Source organism: Manacus candei, unplaced genomic scaffold, assembly GCF_025592945.1.
Source record: "Manacus candei isolate 608988 ecotype Guabito, Panama unplaced genomic scaffold, ASM2559294v1 h1tg000049l, whole genome shotgun sequence".
Lineage (NCBI taxonomy): Eukaryota > Metazoa > Chordata > Aves > Passeriformes > Pipridae > Manacus > Manacus candei.
This window is the reverse complement of record NW_026138097.1, coordinates 11,892,090-11,915,271: the sequence shown is the minus strand read 5'-3', so window position 1 is coordinate 11,915,271 and position 23,182 is coordinate 11,892,090. Positions and strand designations below refer to the sequence as shown.

The following is a 23,182-nucleotide window of genomic DNA, read 5'->3' as shown; positions in this document are numbered from 1 at the left end:
ACTAGAAGCTTACAGCTTTTCCAAACAGAAGAAAAAAAGAACAAAAAACCAATCTGCACCATGGCAATATTTTTAGGTTATCATTACAATAAAGCATCAGCACTTAAACTTCACAATGCTTTGAAGACCTCTACAGTACTGCACACAATATTTTGCAACATTCTGCAGTGTGAAACAAAGAGAAAAACCAAGACATTGAGATGCTTATTTGCCTAGCTGATTCCTGGCAAAGGAGAGAAAAGAGCAAAGGGCTCCTGATTCCCTGTGTGCTCCTCTTGAGGATGTTGCTTCTCTTGATTACTTCCCATGATACTCCTGTGATTTTTAAATGTACAAATACTGCTGACAACTAATGGACACTATCCCTTGTGCCCAATATCATTCTATTGAAAATGAGTCTCTGTCTATCCCCTGGAGGGAACACGTGCCCTAGGAGCCTTCTACTTACTCCCAAGGAAAGAATTTTTGGTAAAGAAAGGGAAAAAATAGAGTCAACAGATGTGGATAATGGCAACTCATTGCTTCAGTTAGTTAGTTATTTTCCTGTAGCTAAATAAAACAAAAAGACAAAGAGAACTGGGCTACAGATCAACAATGCAAGGTAGTGGCTATTTAGCTGGTGCTGCCTTAGGAAGCACTTCTGGCTTCAAGCTCTTCAGAACTGCAGTTCTGTGTTGTGTTTGGTTTTTGAGCTGTTGGTGTTGCCATTGCCAACAACTAACTAAAGCTTTTTTGGAGGTCGCACATTTTCTGCTCCCATCAGCTTTGTACAAAATACTTGTAACTATAAAAATTATATTTTAATGAATGGATACCTAAATATGGCACAAAAACTGGGATGGGTTGTTTCTGCGATGAATCATCCTTTCCTAACTATACTGGTTTTGATAGGGATGGAGTTAATTTTCCTCATAGTAGCTGGAATGGGGCTATGTTTTGGATTTGTGCTGGAAACAGGGTTGATAACAATGGGATGTTTTTGTCCATTGCTAAGCAGTGCTTGCACAGCGTCGAGGCATTTTTTGTCCCTATTTTTCATGCTGCTCTGCCAGCAAGCAGCTGGGGTGTGCAAGAATTTGGGAGGGGACACAGCCAGGACATCTGAGCCCAACTGGCCAAACAGATATTCCAGAGCATATGACATCACTCTCAGCAATAAAAGCTGGGGAAAGAAGGATGAAGGAGGGGGGGACATTCAGAGTTACAGCATTTGTCTTTCCGAGCAACCATCAATATGTGATGGAGCCCTGCTTTCCTGGGCATGGTTGAACACCTGCCTGCCAATGGTAAGTAGCGAATTCCTTGTTGGGCTTTGCTTGCAGCTTTTGCTTTATGTATTAAACTGTTTTTATCTCAACCCATGTGTTTTCTCAGATTGATCCTTCCAACTCTCTCCTCCATCCCACTGAGGGGGAAGTGAATGAGTGGTTCCGTGGGGCTTAACCCCCACCTGTAAAGACCTTTGCTCTTGGCATCTATAAGAGCCCCTTTGGAACTGTGGCTGCCTCTGGGAAAAGCAGAGAGAAACTCCTCACCAGCATCCTGTGCTGTGCATGAGTGGTGGCCCTTGGACAGCTACGAGAAACACTACAGCAGCACCGAGGGCATGATGATTCTTCCCCCCTGAAACAGTGTACATATTAATCCATCCAATCTAGTCATAAACGTATGGACACATATGGCTATCCTAGGGGGAAAGGCTTTTGCATGTCACAAACTTCATATTTATATAGACTAATGACCAAATTAAGACTGATGACATATTTCATGGCATGGAAGCTGTAGCAACTTACAGAAACAAAAAATCTTCACATTTTTTATGCAAGCCTAGAACTTTTTGGCACACTCAGAGCAATTAACCATAGCAGGTAAAAGGTGGTGAAAGGCACAGGCACATTAATTCTTCTGCTCAGAGGGGAGTTTTAAGTCTCAACAGCAACTAACTAGAAGGATCTAAAACAGTTACTCTAAGATAGTGCTGCCTAAAAAATAAATTTTTTTTTCTTCCATCTAGGTACCCTATGTGTAGTATGGATTCAGAAGCTGGACACAAGTGCATCAGTTCTTAGCAGAATCTGAAGTCTAACATCATCAGTGCATTGACAAATGATGGCATAAAAGAAACTCACTGTTAGGAACCCTCAAAATTAGATTCAAACACAGACTGAAATCTCCCTATTATAATTAGAGAAACAGTCAGAAAATTTACCCTTCTGAGACACTGAAATAGGAGACTAGATACAGTGTCTGATCTCTAAGCTTCATCTTCCCTACAATCTTCCCTACTTTTGGCAGTAGCTTTCAACAGCAACCAGCAAAAAAAGTATCATCTGCAATGCAAATGTTGTTATTACAATAGCAATCTTTTTTTTTTCCTTCTTTTTTGCTAAAGCACAGAATAAAATATAGTGTTCTGTCATTCTGCTTAGAAAGGAGGGAAAGTCCTACCAAGTCTGAGAGCAGGCACAAAGTTCACCTAACTCCTGGTATTCAATTGTTGTAATCTCAGTGCATAAATCTTCTGTCAGAATGACATTTTTTAATTCTTTCCCATCAAGAACTATGAACAACAGTGGTTAAACTGAATTCCTGGGACAGCTGGGACTGCTCGGGAAGCATATTTCCAGAGAAATTAGACTAGCAACATCCAATAACACAGGAGAGTCCTGCTAACCCTCTTTTTATTGATCTAAGTGCTCTGCAATATGAGACCTTGGAGAAAAGCTGGCGTTCAGTCTGGGTCTCCTCCCCTCCTTCTCATCAGCTTTTCCTACATATTTATTAAACTTGACTTGCCAAACAGAAGGAAAGAAAAAAAGTCTGGACTTGCACATTTTTGTTCTATTTAAGCGTTGTTATGGATGGAAGACGCTGAAAGAAATCTAAAAGCTCTGAGTTTTTTTGCTTACATTTTATATTAAAACTATTTTTATCGTCATCTTTTATACTATGATTTCAGTTCTGGAACAGCCTCAAATAATTTGTTCACAACTATGTGTTAAACTGGTTAAAACCATTTTCACTTTAAGGCTATATATCTAAACATGTCCAAAAGGCTGAGAAAACACTGATTTAAAATATTGAAACAGGCTGTTCAAGCTCAAGATACTACAAATTTCCTTTATGAGCAAACTGAAGGGAAGACAAGGTTGTAAGTATACTGTGATTTCATTCAAACTAAAAGAAAGACAATTATGTTTATTAGACAACACCTAACTTGTCAGTGGTTTATGTGCATTGCTGGTTTACACCAAGATAAGAGCTAAGAACCCTCACTCAAAACTCCTCTTATGGAAATAATACTCTGACCTCATGACTGAAGAACTAATGAAACTCATACGAACAAAGCTGCACTGTAAAGAACGTAAGCTACGTGATCGCTCACCTTCTTTATTATAATAATGATTCCTGTCCTAAATATGCCTCATCCTCTCTGAGACCAGACAGGATGCGCATATGATGCCACAGCCTATCTCTACAGGGGACTCCATTTGCTACTCAAAGCTAATATAAACAATACTAAGCACTGTTACTGTAGTCATGAACGGTCAAGACCACTGGAGATGCGAAGAATGTGTGCTCAAGAGCTGGTTTGTTTTTTCCAACTGTATCAGTTGGTCAAACAAAATATAGTGCCCTTCCTCGTAATTCTGGCCTATCTTCATGACAAGTTAAGAACATGGTGGTTTTCCTTACAGTTCAGAGCTGTTGCTCTCAGGTTTCTCCATGTATAACAGATATTTATCATGAAAATGATGTATGTTTTACAATGAAAATTATGTATGACAGTCCTCCAAAATGGCATGAGAATAAGGAAAAATGCAGGTTCGCCAGATGCATACATACACACACACACATGAACAGAAAATACAGTTGTAGGCGTTTCCTTGATATTTTAACTTTACAGAACACTATTCTGCATGTTTTTGTCTTTGCCTGGATGCACTCAGCAACAGAAACCCACAGGGCAGCTATGCTGGGTCCTTCTTGCACATATTTGCCAGCCAGGTAGCAAGAGTGAAGTATTATTCATCCTCTTCTTCTTGCCCTCACTAGCACCAAAGTATGATTCTCAAAGCCTACCGAGGGCAAGCCAAAGAGTGACATTAGAATTTAATCAATAACCAACAGCAAAAGAGAAGAGCTACAGCGCTCCAGATAGAGGGCAACATCTGGGCCTGGGAGGTGGTGCCTGCCAGATCTCAGTACTCTAGGTATATAATTCCCCATTTCCTCGCTTTCCATCCCCAAGAAAACACCAGAAAAATCTGTGAAAGGGTTATGAGAGCCTGTGGCTGTATTGAATTTTACAAGTCTCCTTCTGTGCTGGGAGCCCCCAAGTTGTGCAGGCAGCTGCTACCATGGGCATTGCAGTGGATGAAGGGGAGAGCAGAGGAGGAGGAGCCCTGCAGCACCTAGGGAAAGCACATGAGCAACCCTCCACAGAGAAGAACCCACCCTGCCATGTACCTGATCAGCAGGTGCCTGAAAAGCCCACTCACTCAGTAAATCTGATGGCAACTAGAAATTATATTTACTTCTCACCACTTATTTAGAAGACATTTCATACAAGGAACCATCTAGACTGTTAGTAGCTGTGTGGACATTTTTCTTGGCATCAGAAACAGTCCACAGAACATCTACCTCCATCTGGCCTCTTGTTCTTATTCCGGTGCCACCACCTCAACTGTGGCAGTATAATTTTTTTGTGAGGCCATGTGGTGAATTGGATCAGGGAACTGATTCAGATTAAAATCCCAGACTAAGGAAATTAAAGTCCATTAATAAAGCTATAACTGTAATGTAATGTTACAAGCTCTCAAGAAGAGATTTGGAAAATTTCTATGCACACTTTTTCTTATTGAATGTGTAGCATAATATATCACTTTATGTTATTAAACAAAACATTAAATGCAGTATGTTTCCACTCGTGTAGAAGCTGCACGTTTTACATTCTGTCCTGATGATGTCTAGGCACACAATTCCTAAATGCTTTTCTTTTCCCCTCAAGACAGCTGATTTGTTTTGCATCAGTATTTGCACAAAAGCATGTGCCATCAGCAAAGATCTGGATGAGGCAACTGAAAAATGTTGGGAAGGAAGGAGAAGCCATGGCAGAAGCAGTAAGCTGTAAGAAAGAGTATGTAGCAGCAGCAGCAGAGCAGAAGAAGGGAGGGGCTCAGATGTGCTGGGGCTGCAGAAAGAGGCAAGTGGTGAGAAGTACATTAGCAGATGGACATAAGATGCAGGAGCAATGGGAGAAGGAAGATACTGAAAGAATTACTGACATTCAATAGTAACAAATACAGCAAAGCAGGAAGGACACTCCTGTTAAAGCTACACAATACAAGGTATCTGTCTGACAGTGCTGTCAACCTGCTGCCCTCATCTGGACATGTGCCACTCACCCTTTCTTGTTCAACAAGTCTCCCAGTAGAGAGCAGAAAAGCTATGCCAAAGCCAGGCAGAAACCTGGAGGGAACTTCCCAGCCCTCTTCCCCTCCTCCCAGTCACTGGGGAAAGGCCAAATTACCAAAGCTGGCCCTCATAGTGCTATTTTGAACAATTTTTCATGGTTTTTTGAACAATTTTTAAACAAAGTTCCATGGCTGACTAAGGGATTGCAAACCATACAGAAAGCCTGGACAGCTGACACAACCCCATCTACCCTCTCCTCACCAGAGAGCAGGAATTACTGCTCCTATGATAAGATACCACTGTGTGCAGCAAATATTGAGAAAATCATTAATGGTGAGTTGTCCTTTTTAGAATCACTCATCATGGTTACAACGAGCTATGAATTATTACAAAAAGGGAGGACAGTCGGCTCTTTAAAAAAATTAGATTTTAAGTATGTTTGGTAACTGTTTCCATCAGTATCTACAGTTTCATTATTGAAATTCTCTATCGAGTATTTTTGTCTTCCCTCCTATTGTGAGACCACACAAAAGAAAACCTAACTATGTAGGAAAAATGATTACCACAACTACACACAAAGTGTGGTGTAATGCATATGAAAGGATGACAAATGCATTTCATGTCCTCCGTTATAACAATTTGATGCTTATACAATAGTAAGTACAAAGTAAAATATATTTTTTTAAGTCATGGTGCTGCTTTTAGCAGTTTTCCTGGAAAGATACTACCCTTTGCATATGAAAAATTCAAGCTTTCTACTACCAGTAGGCAGAACTGATGCTTACACAGCCTGTACACACAGATGCATTGACCTCAGCAGCAAGTGCCTGATTAATAGAATAAACTATACTCTTTTTCAGCCATTTTATTTGACTAATGAGGTTATTAAGGGGTTTTTTTATTATTGTTTGATGAATGTGTAGTTTTCCCTCCTAAATTACGATATGTTTTGTTTCTCATTAAATTACATTAACTTTTGTCTTGGACTAGCTAAACACATTAAAAAAACCTCTGAATTTGGATCTGAAGAGTGGATTTAGAAGTATGGAAAGTGCATGTGCTTTGCCAAAAATACTATTTCATTACTCTTCAGAATTAGCTGGCAGTGTTTCTGCAATATTTACTGAAGTACAAACCAAATGTTTTCATCTGGACAGGATTCAAGCCCTGGTATGTTACAACCACAACAAAAATCATCTCAATCCAAGAGCCTTCTCTGTAATTTGGGCTGTGGTTTCTGCAAAATTGGAGGATTCTTCTCCATGAATTATTTACACCAACTCCCCCTCTAGCTCCTCTCTTTTTTTTTCCTCGTAGCAATTAAACATAACCCATATGTGCTTTGGAAAAATCCTAAAACAATTTAAGACATCAGAATGATTTAAGCACAAGGCAGGTCAAGGTATGTGGGACTTAAGCCTGCCCCAATAAATACATGGCATGCCAAGCCCTACAACAAGCCACGTCCAGAGGTTTGGCTTCTCCAACACGCAGCCTCATTTTGCGGCTGTATGCAGGTGGAAAAACCTTGCCTCTCAAATGCTCCTGATGTGCTGGCATCTCAATGCTTAAAATTTAGGGCCTGCTTCTCATTTGTTGTATGCCCTACTTATTACATTTTGGCAGGACAACACCAAGTCCCTGAAGTGCAAACAAATGTCATTTATGCCCACGCTTTGCGGTTGTTTTACCAAGCAAGGCTAAAGGAGAACAAACTGCATAAACTCTAAAGGAAAGAGCAATTGTACTTCACTTGTGAGGAACAACCCCAGAGGGAGCTCCCTGGTGCCTGAGAGAGAGGGAGGAAAAGGCCATCCCAAACACAGAAACAAAACAGAGCTCAAACACAGTGATGCCCAAACTCTTCCCTCCCCTGTCATTGCATGAATCACAAGGTGCCTAGTGTTATGGTTAACTTATCAACTAGTGTAGCAACACAAAGCCCATTTTCTTCTCGGTCTGTTCTTCGAAGTAGTAGAGCTAAAACCAAAAAGCCAAAGAAAATTTTTCCTTTTCAAGGGAAATGGAGTAAGGATGGGGAAATGCGTGAAACTCTGGCAGAAAAAAAAAAAGGTTCACTTTCCAAACTTAACAAAACACACACCAGACTAACAGAATACTCAATATTAAAAAAACCACAAGTGCTTCTCAAATCTACAATTCATATCCAACAATCTCAAGGCAATTTACCTCCACTAACCTGACTAGATTTTACAAGTGTACCTCAAAACCAGCCCCTTCCACATACACTTCAATCCCCAACTTTACGTTCCCCTCTACCATTCCCAAAAAGCTACTGTTTTATATCTAAGAGATCCTGGGCCCCATTCCTAGCACAAAAAAATGTCTTTTGGAGAAACACTGAACCTATGGTATATTCACAGGTTACAGAAGCAGGCTCACAGTTTTCTGGCTGGCATGAAGAGCAGGAATTGCCTTTGCCAGAATACTTTACACTGCCTACCTGGGCAGCGAGGTTTTGAACTGCTGCTGCCATTGCAGCACTCAGATTTTATGCCAGTAGCTCATCCATAATCACCATCCCGCTAGGTTGATTTTATACAGACTTAAATATTTATCCTCATTTTACAAAAAACTAAGCAGCTTGCTGAGGGACTCAGAGTGAGTCTGAGGCAAATACAAAGGCTAAACCTCAAGATTAGTCTCCCATTTCAGTCAGTTAGCTTCATCCTGTGGCTTTTTGCAGAGGTAGATATTGGAATCATTAACATCAGAAAGGCACCCAAAAACTGGAAGAGCAAGAAAAAACTTTGATTCAGCTGTAGTACTCCACACAGGATACTCTATCTTGCTTCAGCACCTCTTAAATCTCCCAGTGGACACACAGCGATATGAAGTAACATTTTCATGTGCCTAGAGGTCTGGCCCTCCAGCAGCACTCTATTCCCCTGGGAAGGAATAATGCCGTGGTGGTGGTCACTAGGCTCTCTCTGTGTACTTTACACATCTTGTTCACTGTGAACCTGCATAATCACTTCTTCCTGCCAACAGTGATTAAATTACTCTTGTCCTAAACCACCATGAGAGTTACTTACTAGTTCAGAGCAGCATATTCCACAGGTGGCCTAAATGGTTGCACATGAGAAATATCCTATATTCTATACTTCGATATTACTCCTAACTTTAAAAAAGAACTTAAAAATTGTGAGATTACAGTTACAAAACGCAAAGTTATTTTTATTAAATGGTTTGTGCAATTCAGATTTAACACCCTGAAGTTTATTCTTCTCTTTTCAATCCATTCTAAAATTTTAGTTTCAAATACTAAATGATTGAACAGCAAAATCAATAAAAACCCTTCTTCCAACAAATTATTGTACATCTGCGTGTTGTAATACTATTTTTGAGTTACAGAAACTAACCTAGACTGCAAAAAAGCTCTTCTTTTTTTTTGACAGCATCAGCATTTCATTGCTTTGCTTCCAGCCTAATCAACTTGTTGTGCTATTGAATCTGCTTACTCTGATGTGGTGAGCATGTCTCCACGGTGGCAATGTGCTCCGGTGCTTCAAGAATGTGATTGATTCAGTCAGCAGCTCTCAAAGTACAGTGTACCTATTGACACTGAACTAGCAGGCAAACATACCTTCTGCCTTGTTAAAAGATACAGTGGTTTTCTAACATGCCCAAACTCAATAGCCTGCAAGTTTTGGTTTTGGGGTCTCTCTGGCTGTAAAGGAAAATCTCTGCAAGTATCAACTGACACCTATTCAACCTCTCCTATCAAGACTCCAAGGAGAAGACTGGGATCAAAGCTCTTTGAGCCTACCACCCAAACACAGGTGTTTAAAAGAATAAAATGTCTATTTAAAAGCAAACTGTGAGAGGACTGGAGCACTGGGAGTTAAAAGTTACTGAAGTTCAGACAAACATGCTATAGTGAATTTTTTTTTTATTTTGCCCTATTGTAATAAATCATCAGATCATTAACTCAGCACAGTACTCAAATAAACGAACAATCACACATTTTGCAGAATAGAAGAACCTGAAAACTCAATTTGTGAGATCTCAATTAAACCATCTTTATTTAGGAATCCCTGAAATTCTCTAGTATGTAAGTCCCAGAGGCTCAGCTTAATTAGAAAATTGATCATGGGAAAACTTCTTAAAATGTAGTCTCCTAATCATAGCCTTCCTGTTATCAACTTTTGCCAAAGATCTATTGCTCCCAGGGAGTTGTTTCTCCTTCCTCCTTTAACCCATTATTATTTGACTCACAATATTTTAACCCGTAAATAATTACAGAGTGCAAAGGTAGCTTAAATGCACTGTAACAGAAGCTATTAAGAAAAATATGATCAGAGGCAGAAAATACAGTAAAAGTGAAAGCTGTTGTACAACCACACAGAGATGACACACTTGTATCTACACGCCGCTGAAAGATACTAATTATGCCTCTGGCAAAGGGCGTACGGGCTCCTTCAAAGAAGCTATTTAAAGATAAGAACACTGCAGACAAACACTTCAGAGATATCTGTGCTATTCCCTTCCTTCTTCTGGAAATTCTAGGTCACAATTTAATAAAATAACCCCCCCCCACACTTTTTAAAAAGAAGGATTTTAAAATAATAGCAGGCAGGGCAGCCTTGCCAAGTCTGGTCAATTAGATGTATTCCAGGGTGCTCAGGTATCCATCAACTGTTACAGCTTTTTCACTCTGCTCCAATTACCTTTCAAGAAGTAATTAGTACATTGTATTATCGAATCAAGAGTTTAAAAAACAAACTAATTAAAAATATGTCTACAGCCTTAGTATTCTGAATAATGAAACCAAGCAGGTCATCTTGGTTAAATTATTTCCCTTTGAAATTAGGGGGGCAGGTACATAAAAATTATTTGAATCATTAGATTTTTTTACATGTAACAGGACAGGTAAATGGGACTTCTTCTCCCTAGTATGGGACCTTACATATGTCAAGGGCCTTTCTTCCACACTGTTGCATGATAATATTGCTCCATCACTGATCGAATGCAGCCGCTCCCACTTAAAATAAACCCCACAAGAGCAATGAAGACTGAACTTGTAGTGGTGATGGGATTTTTAAATTTCTCTACTTAAAAACAGAAAATCAAAGTACATGCTTGACATGGTGGTATTCGGTCAAAGGCTGGACTTGGCTATCATGAGGGTCTTTTCTAACTTTAAGGATTCATGATTCTGTGAATCAATGTAAATTCTGACAAATTTACACTGTGCTTCTGACACCACTGCTAGGTGTGATGGGACAAGGAGAGAGACATGACCACAGAGCTGCTTTACCACTAGTCTTGGAGAAGACTCCCCTGCTGAAAAAAAAAGCTTTCATTGTGAATGCAGTGACTATATCACCCCAACTTTTGAAGGACTAGGACCTAAGATAGTTCTAACTTAATGGTGTTTTTCTTTAAATTAAGCAAACATGGAGATTTACTGTCCTGGATCTTATCACTACTACACTTAAAATTTTTGAAGTGTTGAACTTCAACCCTGTCAGTGAGCTCATATTTCCATGCAATTGCATGTCACATTCCATCGTGAAAGTGCCAGGGCTGGACAGATGCATCTGGACAGAAGTCAGAACAACCACATGTCCCACCATGCAAAGAATTCTGAATCCCTCAACACTTCAATAAATAACAGCACAGAGGTTCCATATCAAAACAAACCCCTTCCAAAAACATCACAAGTCTTCCCCGTGCAGGGTTTAAATAAGCTGCTGTCTCTTCCCTCTCCAAGCTCACTAGGTACCACCAGAAGAACAGCACCAAACTAAGCCTGCCAGTGCCATGGAAAACTATTTGTGGTACTTTTATGGAGCTGGATGTACCATCTTCCACTTCCTTTTTTTTTTCACAGGGTACATCAAAAGAGAGAATCACCTGGAGCTAAACCTCTCAAGAGGCCAAATGGGCACAACCTCAGACAACCAAGACCTTCTGAAGGACACAGCATTCCAGGCACAGAAGCCAGAACCATGTTAATACCAGTTGAAACAACCCCACTCCTACTTCCTCCAAGCCACAGCACTCTCCTGCTCCTCCACAGACGAGCATCTATGTAGCAGATGTCCAAGAAGATTCCCCCACCTCTTTTTAGGCTTTTTACCGGGGTGATGGAGCAATAAGCTTGTGGAGGTGCTGAAACAAAGCCAACAGCTTCCCCTTTCTGCTTTTCTTCAGGCTGTTTAAGCAGACCATGTACGTGCCATGTGTGGCACTCAGAGCAGATTTTCTCTTGTGGCTTTTAATATAATAGTAATTGTGATCTTGCTGTCTGAATGCATGTGCTGTCTGAAACATGCGAGTACTCCTGCATACTGAAGAAATTAGGAATGAATTGTAAGTTCTTAATTGACAGTACAAAACATCAATTATGCCACAGATGAATAACAAAGAAGAAAATTACAGGTGCAAGAGCCAAACAGCCATTGATTAAAATAAAAAAAAATAAATAAAAACAACAACATGAAGCATTGGAATAGGACAAAAGTACTCGTGCTTCCCATTTGCGTTGTTAAACCAGAATGCTAAGAGACTAGGAAATAAAAATGGAGATAAGTGACACCCCCATACAGGTTTCCTTTCTATAAGTGCAAGTGCCTTCAAAGCTATAAATAACTCATGCTTAGTTAGCAAGCAGTGGAAACAAGTGTGTGAATGCAGCCATGTGTGCTCACACACACACACACAACCCCCATCTGAATCTTCCCACCAACAACTGTGGCAGTTGGCCCAGATCACAGCAGTGACATGCTGCCAACAGACTGATCAACCTCACCACACACTAAATTAGAAATACATTTACACAGATTAAATTTCAGAGGACCGTGATGCCACTTTAAACTCCATTAGATTCTGCTCCTCACAATCCTTTAAAAAACCACAAAAACTAGCAAATCACCCCCCTCTATCCCCTCCACCCACCCACTTTACCAGAATTCCCAACAGGATGGAGGCTCCGTAATAGACGTGAATCAAGATGGATAAATTAGCAACCAGTCCAAAGGTACCACTAGCCTAAAATCTCACAGAAGAGAAGTAAAAAGAAATCAAACCACACTTCATTAAGGTACGAAAGCCTCAGCAGGAAGCTATGGGTTGTGTTGATCATTGCTGCTCACAGATGAGACAGAGACCTCAGCACCAGAAAGGGGAACTCAAACACAAGCTTTGAAAGATTTAACCCACTAGGTAAGACTTTTGCAGACAATCCTATCTGTAACAAATTCGCACCCTTTCAGCAGGTAAGGGGACAAAACAACAGCAAGAGGCATCATTCCAGCACATCAAGGATGGAGCAGTGACTAAAAGGAGGGGGCACACCTGCCAGAAGACAAACATACCACAAGAGCTAATATGACAACTGGGAAATTAAACTGAAAGATGCTATCTTCAGTAGATGACCTGGCACACAGGGCCATGGACAGTACTAACTCAGGTAAGGTCTCCTTCTTTAGCTTAATCCAGACAGTTCGCTGTAGCTCATGCTCGGGTCCCCAGGTCTGACGTGCGGGCTTGCAGACAGGCACCAGCCAGGCTCAAACACCTGCTCCTATGAGCTAATTCAGGCATCTCTCTCTACAATTTCAGATGCCTCGTTTTTACTTGAGTTGCAGTGTGGAGGAGCTCACCTGTTTTAATTATCACCACAGGAACAATCTGGCTCCTGAGGCAGTCAAGAACAATGGCAACCCCTCCACCTACATCACATGAAAAGCCTGGCTCAGAGTGAACAATAAAGGACAGTGAGTAGGTAGAGAAGGGGAATTTCCAACCAGATTTCTCCTCTTGCAGGAACAAGTACTCAGGCAAGTTAAGCACTCCTTCAGTTTATAGTCAGACAAAACAAGGAGGATGGGGAGGACTTAAGAGAGCTAGACAATAATCCATTCAGGATAACAGAGAGCCAAGCATAAAAGAAATTTCTTTTTGCACTATTACCAGCCTCATTTTATGATCTTTATAACCATGAACTCAAATGCTCCTGCTGCAGATACAGTTAAATTGCTGAGAGCTGAAATGCACACAGTGTATTCAAGTGTAGCACCAGTACATTTGTCGAGCTGCTGGTCGGTGTGCGGTGCTACGGCTGCTTCTGTGAATGAGACTGTCCCCCAAGGCTGCTGCGAGACACCTACCTCGAAGACAGAGGAAAGTGAGAAAATCTTCTGTCTTGGGCTTCCTTTTGGAGAGGTCAGAAATCTGAGTGGCAGGAGGGGGTAACAACGGCTCCACTACCTTTATTGGAGTTGTGCTGGGACTGTTTGGCTGGGACTGAGCAAACTTCCTTTGTGCTTGCAGCCTTGGCCTGTAGAAACAAGAGTACATCAAAAGCTTGTTAGGCAGAACTCACAGGATGAGTGAGAACATACAAATTCACCATTAAAAAAAAAAAAGAAAGATAGATCTGAATCCATCTCCCACCGATATATCCCTAGCTGGGTCAATTATGAAGACAGTATTTTATTTGTTTTACTCTTTGGTATCTTCTGCTACAATTTGGAAAACCAGAAAGGGAACATCTTGACTGTAAAATCTGTGACTACTGTTTCATATGTTCTGAGTGGTTTTTTGCACATGATACAATTACAGTTTACCATTCACTTATTTGGAAATTAAATCTGTATTTTGCACCATTAAAATTTCTTTTTTTTTTGTTAAGTGTTAGGGTTCATTGCTTCCTGTTTTTAATTATTTTACAAACTAGGTTTATTTTGGCCCCATTAAGGTTTTAGTTTATCCCAATCTGCTAGAATATTATTTCCATGGTAAAAATATATATTAATAGATAAGGTATATATATTAGCATTCAGTTCTACAAAAACAAATCAAAATCAAAGTATTTTTGACAAGAAAAACATCCAGTCAGAGCCATTAGATTTTCGTTTGCTTGGTCACAGCCTAGAAGGACAGTAAGCAAGAAGGTCTGGAGTGGGGTTAAGTAAATTTTTAAGAATGAAAGACATGCATGGAGTGAATTTCTTCAGTCCTGACTGACACCCTCTGATTAGTTTTAGAGCATGCCTGGGTATGGCTGCAGGAAATGAATGGCTGCAGGTGGTTTTGGCACCCAGGCTACAAATCATTTCAAGCCTTTCTGAAGGCTCTGATTAACTGCTAGGTAGCAATGAATGTGATTTTCTTTAATATGTCTAGAATGTAAATTGGTATGAGGGAAAGCGGTTTGGAGCAGGACAGATACCTGGAGGAGGTCTCGCTGGGAACCTGGCTCAGCTCAGCATTTAAGAACATGCTAATTTCTCACTTAAGCAAGTGGGATTCTAATTATGATCTTTATTACAGCTTCAAAAAAGAGAGAAGCTACAGAAAGAACTTAAAACCTTGTTGAGAAAGGATGCAATTTTATGTCATTTTCTTCCCTAATAGCAGAGTATTTACATAATGTCAATCTGAAACATATCAAATAATGCTGAAGGAAAACCCAGGTCTTGTCACTCCACCGCAGGCTTGACTGTTGTGACTTAAGGAAAGCACAGTTATTGTTCAGTACGGATGAAACACATAATTGTCAAACCTTTTCTTTTTCATGGCTATTAACCTTGAATAGCTGGGAAAGAAGAGGTTTGTTACTGTAGTTTTAAACTTTCGCAATTTTGTGGCTAAAGTAGCAAAAAAAATTGAAAATCCCAGCAGTGTAGGTATGTATATACACACAACCCTTAATGACAACAGAGAAAAAAAGTAACATTCAGCAATTTTCTCCCTAAATTCTGCATAAAATTGTCCATGTTCTCATTATCCAACCCCCACCTCCCAAAACAACAGAACACACCAGCCATTCTTACTGCTTGTTTTCATTTCCTTGATGGCAAAAATAACATACTTTTTATAATTTTTTTTTTATCACAGTGCTTATAAATTGTGAACTGGAACTAAAAGACTATTGAACACATATATTTCCTTGTATCCAGGAACAATTATCTTTCCAGAATGAAGGTCTTGTATAGATCTGCTTGTATCTCCTCAAAATTATTCAGACTGCTTTGCAAAGCCCCATTCTTTCACGCAGACTGAGGAGTCCCATGCAGGATGAATGGGATTTTAATTTCAGTCATATACATTTCTATCACCAAAACTATACATGCAGCCAGAGAAAGACGCTTTGTGTTGGCTTCTGTTCTGCACAAAACATATGCTCTCTCAGCAAAAAACAGACTATAAAGGTTAGCAAGCAACCCTGCTTTCTGCACAGCAATTTTTCCCCGTTGGTGTGCTTCATGAGCTGGGCTGTTAAAAACACACACCCATCCACTCTCTGCATCTCTGCACTTGCTCAAATCTCATGTGATTAACGATAAGCAGCGAGGAGGACCACCACCCCGAAAAGTAAAGGTTAAGCCTGTTTCACAGTTCAAAATTAACCCTTTGCAGCAAGAGTCACCCATGCCGTTTTGCAGTATCCCTATTATCAGTCCCCAGAGCACTGAAAGGGGATTAGGGAATGACTTGTAAGTTTCACATAGATGTGAAATGAATGAGTGAACTGAAAGTACTTTTGGTCTATCTGTACTTTGAAAGTACACTCTGCTAGCATTCTTCTCTGGTACAAATAAATGCCTGTGGGGCACAGAGCCTGGCTTGGCAGCATCACCAGCTCTTCATTATCACCCAGCTCTTCACTACCACTACTATTCATTACCCATGGGGGCCCTTCATTTCACCAAGGACAGCGAAAATGCCGGGTCTTTCCTCCACACACCTTCAAGCTATGATCATGAACTTTTGCCACTTTCCCAGAGAGGCTGCAGAGACTTGTTGCTATATGGTCAGATGTGTCCGAGATGCTTCTCCTCTCAAAGCAATGATGAAGGTTGCTGTACTTCCACCTGCTTGGTTTGAGCTCACCAGTGCCACTAAAACTGGACTCCTTATGAAATATCTATCTTTTATTAAAACCTTGAGCAGTTACAGGGTGTAGGCACCAGTAGTAATTACTGGTTCAATTTATGAACACTAGTAAATGAAGGTGTTCTTTTGGGACTGCAGCATCCTCTAGATTTCTGCACCAACCACTGTTCTTCACATGGATAGGCATGTGCTCCACAGGCTTCTAGTACAATGTCTGAGGGTGTACAGAGAGTGAGCTGTGAGCAAGAAACAAGCTATTCTGTAGCTACAACATATTGGGATGAAGAATCAAGGTTAGTAAACAAAAGACAAGCTCTTAAGCAGCCTTTGCTCCACCTTTGTTTCAAAGGTGTGCCAGTAAAGAAAAACACATATATTTCAAAACATGGGGAAAAAATCTGTTTCCTTGTGAGGGCATGTGTACCTCTTAATAAACTCGTATATCCCCATGAAAACCTCTAGCAGCATAAAACCAATTATTTCGGGTATGGTTTCACATTACACTTAATCCAATCTAAGTGTGAAGCTGCTGCCAAAGAAGGATTGTACCCTTCCTCTTCACTACAGTTACATCAGACGAAGGACAGTAACTTGTTGTACTCACACACCACTTCTGATCAGGGAAGAGTAGCTAAGTAATAAAAGTGCTCAGAAAGGCAGTTTGTGAGCAGGTTGTTGCCAACCTAAAATTTAGAGAGAAGCAGTGTGGTCTGCAGGAGTAGGGAAATGATCATCCCCCTGTACTTGGCACACTCCAAATCCTGTGTTCAGTTTTGGGCCCTCAACACAAGAAAGACATTGATGTGCTGGAGCATGTCCAGAAAAGGGAAACAGAGCTGGGGAAGGGTCAGGAGCACAAGTCTGATGAGGAGTGTCCGAGGGAGCTCGGTTGTTTAGCCTGGAGAAAAAGAGGCTCAGGGGGACCTTACTGTTCTCTACAACTACCTGAAAGGAGGTGTAGCCACGTGGGGGTCCAGTCTCTTCTCCCAGGTAACAAGCAATGGGATGGGGGGAAATGGCCTGAAGTTGCACCAGGGGAGGTTTAGATTGGATATTAGGAAAACTTTCTTCACTGAAAGGGTTGTCAAGCATTGGAACAGGCTGCCCAGCAAAGTGGCTGAGTCACCACCCCTGAAGGTATGCAAAAGATCTATGGATGTGGCACTTAAGGACATGGTTAGCAGTGGACTTGGCAGTGCTGGGCTCATGGTTGGACTTAAAGGTCTTTTCCAAACTAAACAATTTCGTGATTGTTTAAGCACATACCACCAGCAGCACGGCTTTGCTCTTTGCTTCTTAACGCAATGATTTCTGCTGGAATGACCTATTTAGCGTCCATTTGGCAAGAGGAGACAGATTGGCACCAGTGGCAGAAAGAACAACAAAAATCCTGTTTCCGTCCTCAAAACAAATTGCTCACTCTGTCCTCATTGAAAGGGTATACACTACATAAGGCTTGCAAATACTCAAACAGAAAAAACTTTTCAAGAAGGAAAAGGATGAGGAAAGAACTCAATACCACATCTAAACGTCATGTGAACACCCAACATGCAGCCAGAAATATCTAGACTATTTAAAAATAAATGGTAAACCACCTCCTCTTGCCAGAATATTATTTTCCTTCCACCGCTTTTGAGAGACTTTAAACACTTACCTATCACACGGAGTTAAAAAAAGCTTCAGCCCGAGGAAGTCTCACCTCCTTTTGATTCACTTCTCTTCTACTGCTTTTAGGTCTAAGCAAATTACAGCCAGAGACTCCACAACGAGAACACCCTGATTGTAAAAACCCAGACTAGGCTACAAAACATTTCTCTCCCATCACAAAATATACTTTTTGAAGGTTTTCTAGACTAGAATTTATTTTTAGTTGAATATTTTAAGGAAATTGCATTCTTAAATCAAAACACTACAGTTTGCATGGGCTAAAAATCCTTCAGAATGTCTTTTAAATATCCTAGCACCATTAGAATATCCTAGAATATCCTTTAGCTTGTAAAAAAGTTCACATTTAGGAAAAAAAGACTTACTATACAAAGGCCGTCCTTTCTTTGCAAAGCAAAGCTCAGGTTAGTAGTACCAGTCTGTGTTAAATTTGGTAAACATTAATACTCTAGATAACAGAATCAAGTATTAAACTATCACTATGTAAGATTTAGTTATACATCAGTACAAAACCCTGACTCTTTTCAGTTTATTACCCCCTAACTCCTAAGCAAAAGCAAAGCATCAGGACTATAAAACATACACAAAACCCAATATGCACAATCAGATTTGTAATACATGTGTAGTCATACTAACCTATTTACAGAAAATTCTGATGAGAGGCTGTTCTCATTCCTAAGTATCTCAACTGGAAGGAGATTTGCAAAACAAACTATCTTTTTCAAACATTCTCTAAACTCCAGCAATCTGCAGGTTTTCACAAAACTTCCTGCTTAATATGCGCTACAATATGTCTATGCTGCTTGGTCTCATTACCTTCCACTTAGTACTTGAACTCCACTGTTGCTTTTGTCTTTTCCTGCTTTTCTGTAGACTGATGTTTATGTCCTTTTTCTTTATAACAGCACCACTAGAGTAAGATTTCCAAATGCTACAGGAACCATAGCTTAAGTAGGTGCTTGAGTAGTAGAGTTTTGTGGCTAATTCCCATTTCCCTTTCCAATGCAGTGTGCTTTTCACTTTCTGAGCTGCTGGTGAGAGACTGGCAAGCTAAAAAGAAGGAATCTACACTTCTTGTCTTTCCAAAAGCAGCGTCCTATTTGGGTATTTTGTTTTTGCTGTTTCTCCTCCTGAGAAACTGCGGGGGAAGTATTTGTGGATATTTACTTTTACTACTAATGAGCTGAGATGAGCTGATATTAATTGACACCAAACATTGCATAGCTAGTTAGGAATACAGACTCACTTACTGCCTGATCTAAGGCTAGCTGTTGAGGGAACATCCTCTATCAAAACACATCTTTGAACAGGGGAAATTTTGGTTTCTTGTTATTGCTCAGGCTTTGCAGTTCCTAGATCTCCTTCAGTATTACACTCCGCAATCTGAACAGCAGAAATTCAGCACACCATGTATCTACTTTTTTCCATTCAAGGGTTTGTCCTTGCAGGGACACAGCTGAGCTTACATTCTGTGGGACTATTCACATACTGCTGTCTCAGCCTGATTGTCCCAGACAGCTACACACAGTCACAGTCAAGCATTACAGCTGTCTTTCCATCAGTCACTAGTAACCATTAAGGGTTACTGGCACAGACGGGCACTCTTCCTCACAGGTTTTGTCGTGACCATTCTTTGCTAGTATCATTATAGTTTCCTCACCTGAAAATGACAGGCTGTAGATGTGTTCTGACCTCATTTAAACTAAAAAAGAAATTAAAAAAGTAATTTAGGCTTTAATAGCCAGGTGTCTGCTGGAAATCAGATAATTATCAAGTGTGTAATTTCCACCTCAAACAAAATCTACCACGTGATGGGCACTGCTAGGCAAGCCAAGGTGAGCATGCAAAACTTGCTGCTGGACATCTCATTCTTCATGGGACAAACAGGAAATATTTATCACTATCACATGTGCCAGCAGGAAGTGTGGCTAAGCTACATTTCACCATTTCAATCCTAAGAACAAGTCCAAGAGACATTCCCTCCAACAGTAACCTTCTAGAGGATCACCAGTTCATGTAAACAGGGCTCCAGACTTCAAACCAACAAGTTGTCTACATCAACACTGCCAAAACTTATATGAAACATGTTTTTTCTCCCCCAGCTGCGAGGGTAAACATTACTTGGGAAAGCAAAAAAACGGGGTGGAAAAAAAAATTCCCTCAGAATACAAGACTTTGTTGACTCTCCCTGGAGCATACCTGAGTGCAAGTGTTGGCTCAGGTAGTACCAGGCACTGCTTCTATGTGTATGCATTCACATACCACTGCAACCACTGTGCCCCGCGTCACGTTGTCAGGTGGATAAACAGCATAACACCAAGAGCAAGAAAGCAGGCATCTGAAGGAGTCCTTTGAACTGCATTCCCTCTCTCCCATGCCCATAAGCTACTGGGATATTATTTTCTGCTTGCATCAGTGGTATCTGTTGCCCACTTAATAACACACCGCTTCTGTCACTACTGCCAGCAGGTTTGAGGCAGTGGAAACTGAGATTCAGCATCTGTGTCTCCACACCTGTTTGAACCAGGAAAGAATTTGAAGTTAAAGAGACCTTGTTGCTCCTGCCCATGCAGTATCAAGTTCAGGTCTCTGGTGCAAAGCATGTGGTCACTCTAAGATGTGGTTCCTTCACAATAATTTGCAAGATTATGTAATCCAAGACAAAATCCAGACCTGTATTACCAGGTTGGAGTATAATTCTTAATCCTGTCATATGATTAAAATAATCTGGGCTAGTTCTCAGTAAATTAACAATTCCAGTAAGGTTGAATGCAACAATTTTCAGAAGTTATTTTTACTAAGACCTTTATTCACTCTATCTTCTTTACCTTCTGCAGTCCAAAAAATCAAAATTGGGTCTAAATTAACAACAGGATTTTAAACCAGCTTTGAATTCTCAAGTGAACAAATGGAAGTAAAATAGTAAGCCCATCTTCATTCAGTCCTTGATTGTTGAACCTAACAGGGCATGTTTCCATGAATAACACTTCTTGCTTTAAAACTTTAGCCACAATGAATGGATGCACATTTTCCTTTGGATTTTTCTTTGGTTGTATTTGTTTCAAATGGTAAACAGTTGGTTTCTGAGACCTCCTCTCCTGCTAACAATGGAAAGGTGCATGGAAATGGCATTTAACGAATGGTAATTGAGCTAACCCATCTGCTTATAGACTAGTTCAAAGTACAGTTGGACACAAAGTTTTTTTGCTAAAAACTGCTTAAATTATCATTAATTCTGGAATTGCCTGTTTTTCCTAACCATGCTCACTGATCACAAGAAGATACTTACAGTCTCCAAACCCACCTCATTTCATGCAGTTCAGTAGAGCCTCTTACACCTACTAAATTAAATATGTGGTTGTTCAAACTACATACAAGATCACGTTGGGCAAAGTGGGAGTTCTTAAAAGCCACTGGATACTGTTTACCACCCACCACCACAGTAACTATGAAGGAACTGGACAACTTCAGCCACCATCCATGAGCCTCATACATATCTCCACATGGCATACACAAGCAGCCACAATGACATAGATATGGAGACTTTGCCTGCTAGACTAACCCACACTAGACAGTTCATGGAAGAAGTTGTAGAAAATTAACATTGTGTTCAGACGTCAGCTATGTATCCTGGAAGTTTGGGTGTCTCAGTGGTCTAGATAACCTTGAGAGGGACGTATCACACTGGGTACTAAATGCTCTGGCTTTTTGTCCTGAAATATCCATGGCAGCCAGGGAATTTTGACACTTTAAGCAGTACGGTTTCCCAATGTGAACTTGAGTACCCTCCACAGACTTCAGGACACACAGAAGCAAAGATGAATATGAACCAATCCAAAAAACCAAAAATATAAATAGTCAAACTTGCAGCCCTTCTCCAGGAGCATGTCTCCTCTTATCCTACTGCTGCAACTGGTTTTAATTGGACTTGATGCAAGAGCAGTCCATGCTTATCGACCTTCAAGTATCTCAACAATGGGATGCTTCCAGCTCAGACTCCAGCAGCTGAAGAAAGATTGATTTAAATTACATTAATGACCATCAAATATTCAAGCACTTCCACCCACCTCACTTGCCAGTGGCTGTGGCAAGTGCAGGAAGGTTTATCAGCTGCTGCCCAGGGAGAAGCAGCAGCAGGAGTGTGACCCAAATGACGATGTGGCATCTGAACGAAGCTCCCGAGAAGCTGTTTTCTTACAGTTGGCTGCTTTTGTCATCAGATCAATCACAACTGTCCTACAGACTGCCCATAAATCCAGGACCAAAGCCTTATTCCTCTATAAGTAAGAGTAGGATCTGGACAATCAGGAAGACAATGAGTCTTTCAAAACTACTTTCTCCAGGTCTGTACCACCTGAGATTGGATAAGAATTCTTCCTCCTCCGTGCAGGCATGTGGTGAGCTGTACATGGCAATAGATGGCAGAAGAGATCCTTCTGAAGACAGGTGGTGCCACCCTTCTTTTGTCCTGCAACAGTTCTTTAAAATTCCCATTTTAGGAGCAGCTTCATTTCTAGTCTTAGAACATAAGCACTGGTACTTCAACCTTTGACTGCTAAGAGCTCTACTCCAGCTGTGTCTACATTGCAACCACACTGCATGTCGCATAAAGCCACCCAGGCTAAGCCTTCAAATTCATCAGTCCACATGGGAATCTAACAGCAATGCTGCAGACACTTCACTGTGAGTCCTACACACCCTCCTCCCAAGGTCCTGGTTATTGCTGGCACCCTCACCACCACAGTCAACACTATTCAGCTGGGCTAGCTCAGATATGCTCACACAAGCTATAAAGGTACATAGCGATGCAAAAGCAGCTTCACTAAGAAGGAACAACAAACAGGAATGCATTGCAGCAGTCCGTTTTGGAGGGAGCTGTGTCTTGGATATATCTCTTTCCTTGCTGTTCTTTGGGCTATGCATGCTGCAGGGCCTGTTCACTAGAGATGGCTTATGATACTAGAAAGGACAAGTTGACTCTTTGGGACTAAGCTACAGTGGGAGTCATTGCATTTGTGTGAATCAGTACCAAGTACCATGTGACAAGCACTTATTTCAGCAGTACCATAAAAGGTACAACAGCTTCTGACTCCTCCTCAACGCTCCTCCCTGTGCACAGCTTGATTCTGCTCCTGCAGCCATTCTCTGGAGCCATGCTTCTTCTGCAGCTTTTCTCATCTTTGGCTGCTACTTGCTTCTCTTCACCAGAGCGCTCCACAAGCTGCTTTCC

General features: G+C 40.8%; 1 protein-coding gene across 10 annotated transcripts in view; it reads right to left on the bottom strand.

Annotated features, from left to right (window-relative positions):
• JARID2 (jumonji and AT-rich interaction domain containing 2) overlaps positions 1-23,182 on the bottom strand; it is a 216,542-nt gene that overhangs the window by 47,840 nt on the left and 145,520 nt on the right. For all 10 annotated transcript variants that reach the window (XM_051799158.1, XM_051799156.1, XM_051799152.1 and 7 more), the window contains exon 4: positions 13,557-13,726. Coding sequence is in view for 2 of the 10 variants with exons in the window: in XM_051799152.1 (XP_051655112.1) it covers positions 13,557-13,726 (170 nt within the window). In the remaining 8 variants the exon portion in view is untranslated. The remainder of the gene's footprint in view (positions 1-13,556; positions 13,727-23,182) is intronic.